Consider the following 9,676-nt stretch of genomic DNA (forward strand, 5'->3'; position numbering starts at 1 on the left):
TATGAGCAACACATGCTTGTGAAATGTAATGACTTGAGTTTTGCTTTGTCGTTATGTTTGATTTGTTTCAAGCCCGGAAGGAGTTCTTTGAAGCCCAATTTGGAAATTTCATGAAAATGCATTTCCAACTGCTGCGTAAGAGACAAAAACCCCTGATAAATTAGAAAGAAAGCGACTTTTCCGCCATGAGAAAGCACTTATGGGTATTGTTTCACAGAAGTGAGGTTTTGTATGTAACTTTAGTCGGAAATAATTTTTTAAAAATATGTCCCTATTTTTTTGTTCTCCTTGTTTTTCTCATTTTAATTTCTGTCAGACTTTTGGATATTCATTGAGTTATTGGCTGATTCTTTAATGTATATCTGGTTTGTTTATTTGTTTCACTCTTGAGTTTTCAGGGACTATTTTTCCAAACGCCAGGTAACATTTTCTGACCTAGACCAATTCTTACCGACCTCTCTGGCACATTTCCGCACATTTTTTCAGGGATTTCATGCCTCCCACGTCAGTCTTCCAAATGTCAAAAAATGTCATTTAAATAGTTCTATCTCTTCTCAAAATGTTTTTCTTCCAGGTCTTCAGTTGTTTCCTGCTCGTTTCGTTGTATAACTTTTAATTTACGCTAATTTTCAACGTAATTCCTTGACATTTGATTTCTTTTTTTTTTTTGCTGTTGTTGATCTAATCAACAGTCAAATAGCAATTTTATTATTTGTATGACGCCATAACTTATGAGGAGAGGCAAGAACGAAAGGAAAGGTGTAGAAGACTGAGGCCAGTGCAGCCATATTGCCTGGTTTTAGACACCAAGGAGAAGACCTGATGCAGCACAGATGAAATTATTGAGGCTCTCTTTGGGAGTGAAAAGAGCGGAGAGGATCGGCAAGGCGTCCCTCGGAGGGACAGCGCAGGTTGGATGTTTCTGGAGATAGTCAGACTGAGATGGCTTGGATGTGGACAGAGGAGGGATGGTGAAGACCTGGGGAGCAGGATGCTGCGGTTGGAACTACCGTGTAGGAGGTCTAGATGACCAGAGAGGAGGTTTATGGATGGAGGCGGATGGTTGTCTGTGGCGCCTGAAGGGAGCGGACCCAAAGGAAAAGATGATGGTGAGTAGAAGTGTTTTACCTATCGCTGCTAAATGTGTCAGCATTGCTGCAGGACTTCTGCATCATCTGGTGCTGAACCCCCCCCCCGGTGATGTCCCCATGTGCCCGGTCGGTGATGAGCCGACCGCCGACACTTGCACGGACGGCCGTCTTTTCATCGGTCCAGGAATCACCGAAGCTCCGGCAGGTGAGAGGTGAACATCAGTCCTCGGTTCTTTTCCTCCCGTGACCCGACGGAGACGGCGGGCGAGTGTCCCGTCTCAGTAGTGCGAGGAGAAGGTGATGTGATGCTTGGGCTCGACGGCCTGCGGCGACAGGGCGGCGGAGTACCGCTGCCCCGTGTTGCGCGGAATGGTGGGTCCCCGTTTCTCGACATCTGGCTGGATCTCCGCGGCGGCAGTGGCGTCTCCCGGTTTCGCCACGGAGTTGGCGGCCTCTTTCTCCGCAGCGTGTTTCCTAGATTTCCTCTCCCGGTGGGCTCCCTTCAGCTCCTTGGCCTTCGTCCGGTCTCTTCTGCAACCAGAGAGGGGAGACGGTGAGGGTTCGGGTTGCAGTTGCGCGAGCGTAACTGCGACCGTGAGTCGTACTTGAAGTTGATTATTTCAAACTTCCTCTCTCGGTAGAAGGAGCTTGTGTTCATCATGTACAGCAGGATCATGTCGCAGACGAAGGATCCCTTAAAGAGAGAAAAGATAGATTACAAATACCGGATAAGTACACACCAATAACCCACGTTGACGATGACAAGGTTGTGGATTTACTCACTATTCCCAGCAGGGCAACACCAGAACCAATGGCAATTATTGTAGGTATAATATTAAATTTCCCGGCCTGGAAACACAATAAGCAGCCGTTCAGTGTGTCGTTCTCCCTGAAACCGTTGCTCTTTCCTCGCAGCCTCTCCGCATTTACCTGGCCGTTAATCATTATGTCGAAGCGGATCCCGTACACTTTGTACAAAGTGCGAAAGGTCTCGCCATCCTGGTCCTTGAAGTACCTGGCGTACCTACGGGGAAAGGCGGCGTTTACTAAACCGAGGGGGAGAAACTGCAGAGGCGGCGACGACGCGACACCTGAAGTTGTATCCCGACGTGACCGAGTTGTCGGACTTAATGTCCAGCCGGGTGAAGCTGTACTCCGGGTTACAGCGGGAGGAGTCTTTGTCCAAATCGCAGTTCCATTCGATCTGAATCCCCACCGATCCGCCCTGCAGGTGGATGGATATGAAGGAACATTGTGATGTGCAAGGTGTGAACGAACCGTTCAAAAATACAATGAATCATCTGCACCAACTTGACCAAGTTAATCACTGCAGTGTGAAGAGCAACATATCTGGTTTCCTGTTTCAACTTATGTCTCCCTGCCAAGATCTGTCACTTGAAGAGTCAGAATGCTCCCAGTGGCCTGACCCGCGCACAAAACCAATGACTCGCTCAATTACTCAACGGACAAAGCATTCAGTAGCTAAGAGTAGCCATCGCTCAGTAACTCAATGAACGAATCACTCAGTAGCTCAGAGAAGTCCTTCCCACACGCAAGACAAACGAGTCACCCAGTTACTCAATAAATGAATCGTTCAGAAGCTTCGAGAAGCTTCGCTCAATGACTCAATGAACGAATCACTAAGTAGCTCAGAGTAGCCCTTGCCTAGCCCCTTCCAAAACAAACGACTCATTCAATATCTTGACCAACAAATCACTCACTCAGAGTGGCAGCCCCACTCAGGAAACGAACGACTCACCGCATGCTGATTGCGGCCCGGCCGACTCGCTCACAAAACAAAACATTCACCCAGTGGGGCGACCCACTCGAGTGGCTAAGCGCCCCATTCTTCTCTGTGACTGGTTCACATTTACTCGAGGCGGTAAAAAGAATCACGTGAAGGGACTCAAGTTTAAACCTGACGAGTCGAGATTCAGAACGAATCATTCATCGTTTTGAGAACGTCTGACTTCAGGAGTGTTGCGGCAACATAGCAGCAGCAGCCGAGGTCATAATGAGAAGATGAATTGGACATTAAATGACTGGGAGGAGGTCGGGAAATGCCATTGGCCCATTCATCCCACACACACACACGCACGCACGACCTTCCTGGCCATGTCCTGGAAGTTGTACCCCGTCCAGCTGACCACATCGCCCAGGCGGAAGATGGGGCAATAGGGGTGGCGCTCCCTATCGAAGGAGCAGCCCTTCAGGTAGCCGCTGTCGGACGTCTCCAGGACGTTGGACCTGCAACGTCGGATCAACAGCCGTGAGTCACATTTTGGATCAAACCGATCTCAGCGTGTGTGTCTTTGTAAACAACAATCACTCATACTTGCATTACATTCAAAATAACATCCGCTGTTTGTTTAGTTTGGATTTGATTCATTTGAATCTGTTCTCTAGAGTCGCTCCTCAGATCAGCCTCCACCCACGCGGCTCCTCTCCCGGAAAAAGAAAATGATTATTAACGGGGATTTGTACGACCGAAGAGCCCAATTAGCCGAAAACATATCACGAATAGCGAGGAAACCGATGAGCGATGCCCACTCATCGCCGTGACCTCCACGTGAGCCGCCCCCGGTCACAGTGCCTGGGGGGGGGTGTAGGTCCTTCGGGGGAGGGGGTTCGCCCCCGTCTCATCTGACACCCGTCCCGCCGTCAAGGACGTCTCGGGTGACGGGCTCGCCGTCTCCCCCGAGCGCCTTTATAAATAGTAGCCTCTGTGAGGCCTGCAGGTATTCCAAACAGCCGCGGGTAGCGTGCACATCCCTCAGCGCGCTCAGCTCATTGCGCTGCCCCCCCGACCCCCTTCCTCTCCCGGGCCAACACTCACTTGGAGAACTCAAACTTGGGGAACCTGATGAAGTTCTTGATGTAGATGGTGAAGTTCTCGGCCCCGCTCAGCAGAGGCTCCCTGCAGAGGAAGCGGCGGACGGTAAACGCACACCGGTGAAAGCTGCCAGGCGGCGACAGCAATAAATAGAAGCTGTGAAAATGTTTCTGCCCCCCTTAAACCCCCTCCTAGCAGAGGGGACTAAAGTGAAGGTGAATGTGGAGTTTTCTCACTCGGGTCTGGAGTTGTTCTCCACCGGACACCAGGCATGGATCTCGCAGGTCCCGGTGCTGTTGATGCACAGCCCCGTCTTGATTCCTGACGGAGAGAAAGCAGATTCTCGGGATTGAAGGGGCGGAGGGGGCAAACTGACACACACCAGACGCAACGGCGTGCGGCGACGGTTCCCTTCCTTTTCTGGAGATCATTTCTAACCGTCGCGCTCTCGCAGGAGGAGGCTGCTCTCCGAGGGCGGCGTGACAATTTCATCCCGCTCGAGATACGTCTTACGACTCGCCTTGATGGCGTACATTGTCCTAATTCGCTGGTTACTCCCCAGTTACTAACATGTACTCTTTGTCTGCGAAAGGCACGTTCAAATAAATGCATTATCAGGACTATTTCTACTATATTAATCCCTCATGGGGAAATTCCTTCTCTGCATTTAACCAATCATGGATGAACCATGAGCAGTAAGATGCCGTCCAGCAGCACCGAGGGAGCAGTTAGGGGTTCAGTGTCTGGCTCAAAAACGCTTTTACACCCTAGGAAGAGCCAGGGATCCAACCGGGAATGTTCGGCTCCAAGGCGGATCACTCTACCTCCGGATAATATTCGCAATACTCAATATATTGTAGCGAGTCAGGAATATTGGGGTTTATGTGGACGCTTGTTTTCTCAGTGATTTTGGGGTTCTGGGAATTTTGTGGGTGCAGTGAATTCTGTTTTTTTTTTACCTGGAATTGAGCGTGAACAGTTAGTTGCATTGCAGGCTTGTGTGACGCGGCTGTGGCCAACAACAGCTATTGCTCATTAAACAGATGTTTTACTGTCACCCGGGTGTCTAAAACGCTACAATATCATTATGTTATTTATAAAATAATATTGTATGAAATAATTATATATATACAATTGAAAATGACATATGATAATGATCATTATTGTTATTGTTATTATTATTATTAAATGAAATGCTCTCATCTCAGGCACTTAATGTAACTGATGATAGCATTTAGAGTCCCCTTGTTTTACAAGCTTGGATGAGAATTAAAACAAGATAAAAATAAAACAAATCATACATTTGTTTTGAAGATTAACGTGACTACTATGAATTTTACTGTTTTTTTTTTTCAGCACGATCGTGACGCCATCGGTGTCTCATTCGCTTTAGATTGGCGCTTGTGCGCATGCGCGCGTCTTTCCGAGCCGCTGACCGTGGCCGGCCGTGACGCTTTCCCCTTCCACGCAGTCCTCGTCACTCGCACAGCGGCCGTTCGGCACCTTGAAACTCTGCGTGGGAGTGGTAAGAGGGCGGGAGAGGGGGGGGCGACAAAAACAAAAAAGTCAAAAAGCGAGCCCACGCACACGCGTGTAAAAGTCCACGCACGACGAGCCCACTCACCTCCGCGCAGTAATCCAGCCTCTGATTGGGCGTCTCGATGTAATTCGTGACGATGAAGAACACCTGTTCGCCCTGGTGGGAGACGGGAGTTTTAATCGCGGGTTAATTGCGTCGACGTGATCACGGATGCGCGGTCACGCGTGGGCACACGTACGTTCGGGGGGATGACGTAGTCCTCCGCGCTCCACAGGTGCGCGCCGGACGCGGAGGCGTTGGCGAGAGCGACGCCCTTCAGCTTGGTGATGACGGACGTCTGCACGGCCTCCTCCCGCTCCTGGTAGCCCTTCTTCGCCACGAACACCCACCTGCGTGGGAATGGGCACGCGTGGGTGGGGGGTGTGGGGGGGGGGGGCTCACGCTTTTTTTTCCCGAAAAACACGTGGGACGCGTCCGGGATGACGCCCGTGCACACGAGCGGGCATGCACTCCAAGTGCCCACGCGTGTCATTCTTCACGCGCCCTCGATCGCCACTTCAGGGCGCACTTCACTTTTAAGCCGCGGTTAAAATGTGCCTCGAAACACACTCACACACACACACACACCTGCTCCTTTCCTTCCACGCACTAGACTAGAAGCTCGACACGCAAACCCATGCAAAAAAAAACACACACACGCACACACACCCAACCCCCACGCGCACAAACACACATACACACACAATGGACTAACTATTTTTAACTGAGTGAATCACTCTCAGAAAGGTTACCATGCAAGAAGTGTCAATCCACGGTGTGTGTGTGTGTGTGTGTGTGTGTGTGTGTGTGTGTGTGTGTGTGTGTGTGTGTGTGTGTGTGTCGTGGAGGCTCACCCTATGATGTATCCCAGCACGGCCAGCTGGTAGAGCCGGAACAATATTCCGATCTTCCGGTTTTCGGCGATGACATATTTCTCGGTCTTGTAGTTGAGCAGAGACACGAAGAAGGCCCCCCAGCCGGCCATGGTGCCTCCCTCCCTCCGCGACGCTCTCCGGCGGACTGATCCGGAAGCCCGGACACCCCCACCGCCACTGCCACCACCTCCCCGACCCCCCCCCTCCTCTACTCAGCTGGTATTTTCCTGCTGTCTGTACTCGCCCGTTGCCGTCGGGCCGCCAGCTGACGGAGGGACCGTCAACATCGGGGCCCGTCGCGCCTAAAAGGTTTAGTTGCCGTTGCAGAAATGGCACGATTAAACACGGGTCGTAGAAGCCTGGCTCGGACTAACTTGCCGGCAAACTAGAAAACCGGGTCCTCTGGAATCAGCTTCTTTATTTTGGATCTACAAGTGCTGGCTGAACTTGTCCGGCACTTACCGCATTCCCACCCCGGGGGACTTTTTGCAATTCCAGGAACGTTTTCACAAGCCGGGCTGTTTCTTGAAGGAACTGGAGACCCTGGACCAATGTTTGCTGCTCCTCCAAGCCAGGGGCTTTTTACTTTCATTTTCATGGATCAAGAACAATATTACTTTTTCATTTTTAAACCATATGCAATACTGCTTTCGATATCATGAAGTAACATTTTATTTTATCACGTCTTCCTCTCCTTTGGGCTTTTCCCCACAGGGATCGCCACAGGGAATCGAACGTCTCTATCTAACCCTTTTCTCTGTATCCTCCTCTCTCACACAAACTAACTTCATATCCTCTCTCACTACGTCCATAAATCTTCTGTTTGGTCTTCCTCTAGACCTCCTGCCTGGCAGCTCCACCTTCAGCAACCTTCTACCCAGATCTTCAACATGGTTTGGACATGAACAGAGGAGTGTTCATGTCCAAACCATCTCAGTCATCACTTTCTCTTGGTCATACATGTCCTGCACCCCTGTGACAAATTCCTCCTTTCCCTCAGATTTTTCCCCTACATGAGTCGCCACAGCGAATCCACCTCCTTCTTCTAACCCTATTCTCTGTATCCTCCTCTCTCTCACCAACTAACTTCATATCCTCTCCCACTACGTCCATCGATCTTCTCTTTGGTCTTCCTCTAGACCTCCTGCCTGGCAGCTCCACCCTCAGCAACCTTCTACCCAGATCTTCACCATCTCAGTCATCACTTTCTTTCGGTCATACATGTCCTGCACCCCTGTGACAAATTCCTCCTTTCCTTCGGGATTGCCAGAGCGAATCGACCTTCTCCATCTAACCCTATTCTCTGTATCCTCCTCTCTCACACCAACTAACTTCATATTCTCTCTCACTACGTCCATTGATCTTCTGTTTGGTCTTCCTCTAGACCTCCAATTCCAGCGTCCCTCTACCAATATATTTACTCTTCCTCCTCATCTCAGTCTGGCTTCTCTGACCTTCTCTCCGAAACATCTAACATGACATGTGCAAAACCACTTATTCACAGCATCATGTGCAATAAGACATGTCATTAATTTATACAATGTGCAATATTTTCACAGTCACTCACAAGTTTACCCTTCGCTTTTCAATTTCGGGGCCATCTGGCACAAGAATTTTCTTGTGGATGTATAAAGTTTTAATTTTCTCTTATAGAACTAGGTGATTTGCGGAACTCATCATCCACGCCCATGACCAGATACTTCTTGTCGACGGTAGAGCGGCATTTTCAAAAATGTATCATGATCACTGGTCTGCGTTTTTAGTCGGGGTTTACCGGGCTTGCATAAGCACAGTTAGCCGACAGTGGCGTTCTTCACAAGGCGAAGCAGGGCAGGGAGAAGATAAAAACACTTCAACCCATCTGACAGTCCATGGTTGTTGTTCCCACCGTGCAGTCCACGTCATCTTGCTCTTCTTTATCCTCCGAGGTGCACGTTGTGGTCCCTCGCTGCCTGTAGAAATGCCAGACCTAAAGGTTTCCCTGGAGGTGGCTAGGACTCGGGCAGGACTGTATTTGGTCCAAAAAGCACCTTTCAGTCAGGTTCTCCAGTGGTTTCACCTCTTCATGTCTCAGAGATCTCACAGTGTTGTTTCACAACGTGCCCTCTGAGCCCTGAGCTGCGAGATATGGGGTCCCACAGGGTTCTCTCCTGGGTCCGCTGCTGTTTTCACCAAATATGGCATACATGGATTCAGTCGAGGTATGAACAGCTGTTCATACGAACATACAGGATTCATTTTTTTCCCCCCAACATTCTGCAGAATACCCCATGTTTTATGCAAATTTACTACAAATTAAGAACTAAATAGTAAAACGCACATAAGTATTCCAGTGCCCAGAGATGAGCTTTGCATCTTCTCCTTGGGATAGAAAGTGGGGTCAGTGGCAGGAAGGAGGCTGGTCCTGACGCGGCTCAAATCTTGGCAGTCCATTTTCTCTTATCTCAGACGTGACGCCTAGTTTTAAACCCGGTACCTCAGTCCTTCAGCTCCATGCCCCTCTATCTGCTCCACATGGTTGGTATCACGAGCTCAGGGGCCGCCTGGGTAGAATGTGCTGTAGTTGGTAGATCCCTAATGATCCCCTCGGAGGCCTTTGGCCTTCAGAGGCATGCCTCATTAATCCATGTTCAAATTAAGTGCAGGGTTGATGGCTCACCAACACACGCAGGCAACACTAATCCTAAAAGTCCCTGCTTCATCAGTTTTAAATTATTATGAATGACACAATTTATCCATGCGTCCAACTGCGACAGTGTCTTTATGACCCCAGTCAGATCTGGGATCAGGAACTGGTGATTCAGTTCCTGGTTCCCCCCGTCTGCATCAATCTTAGAAGCTTCCTCGGCAAAGACACCGAACCCGAGATTCTCTTCTTGATCTGGTTTGCACCTTGAATGGCGTGTGTGTATGAATGAGTGAAGGCTTTCTCGTCCAAAGCGCTTTGAAACCTCGAAGTTATGAAAGCGCTACATGACTGGAGACCATTTTCAGAGTCCCGACACTTTGATCAGGTTTATTTATTTATTTGCAAGCCGTAAAATGAACATGTCTAAGGAAATAGGCAGCACCTGGACAGATAAGAGCTTCTAAGGTGAGGTCCCAGTCTTAAAACTAAGTACACCGATATATTTTAGAATGCATAAAACAATATTAAATTGGTCAAACATAGACAGTCACCTCTACGGAGAATAGCTTATGAAATAAGTCTTCTGAAACTCCTGTTAATTATGTTTGTATTAGAACTGATTTCTAAATTTACGCTGTTGGAAGTGCACTGCTGAGATACAGAGAAGCT

The 9,676-nt window shown here is 49.2% G+C and overlaps 1 protein-coding gene across 2 annotated transcripts; it reads right to left on the bottom strand.

Annotated features, from left to right (window-relative positions):
• Positions 1-653: 653 nt before the first annotated feature.
• On the bottom strand, positions 654-6,516 carry p2rx5 (purinergic receptor P2X, ligand-gated ion channel, 5). 2 transcript variants are annotated; one of them, XM_086160784.1, is made up of 12 exons: positions 6,358-6,516; positions 5,703-5,853; positions 5,549-5,620; positions 5,361-5,436; positions 4,161-4,245; positions 3,928-4,008; positions 3,197-3,338; positions 2,183-2,316; positions 2,022-2,115; positions 1,875-1,940; positions 1,697-1,785; positions 654-1,622 (listed from the first exon to the last, which is right to left on the bottom strand). In XM_086160784.1, the coding sequence occupies exons 1-12, from the start codon at positions 6,486-6,488 to the stop codon at positions 1,370-1,372; spliced, it is 1,374 nt and encodes a 457-aa protein (XP_086016910.1). In that variant the 5' UTR covers positions 6,489-6,516; the 3' UTR covers positions 654-1,369. The 2 variants fall into 2 exon arrangements, with proteins under 2 accessions (XP_086016910.1, XP_086016909.1); XM_086160783.1 differs by having other exon boundaries at positions 1,875-2,115.
• Between the last annotated feature and the right edge of the window lie 3,160 nt (positions 6,517-9,676).

The sequence above is a fragment of the Fistularia commersonii genome, chromosome 15, assembly GCF_037954325.1.
Source record: "Fistularia commersonii isolate RoL2024-O1a breed Wild chromosome 15, RoL_Fcom_v1.0, whole genome shotgun sequence".
NCBI lineage: Eukaryota > Metazoa > Chordata > Actinopteri > Syngnathiformes > Fistulariidae > Fistularia > Fistularia commersonii.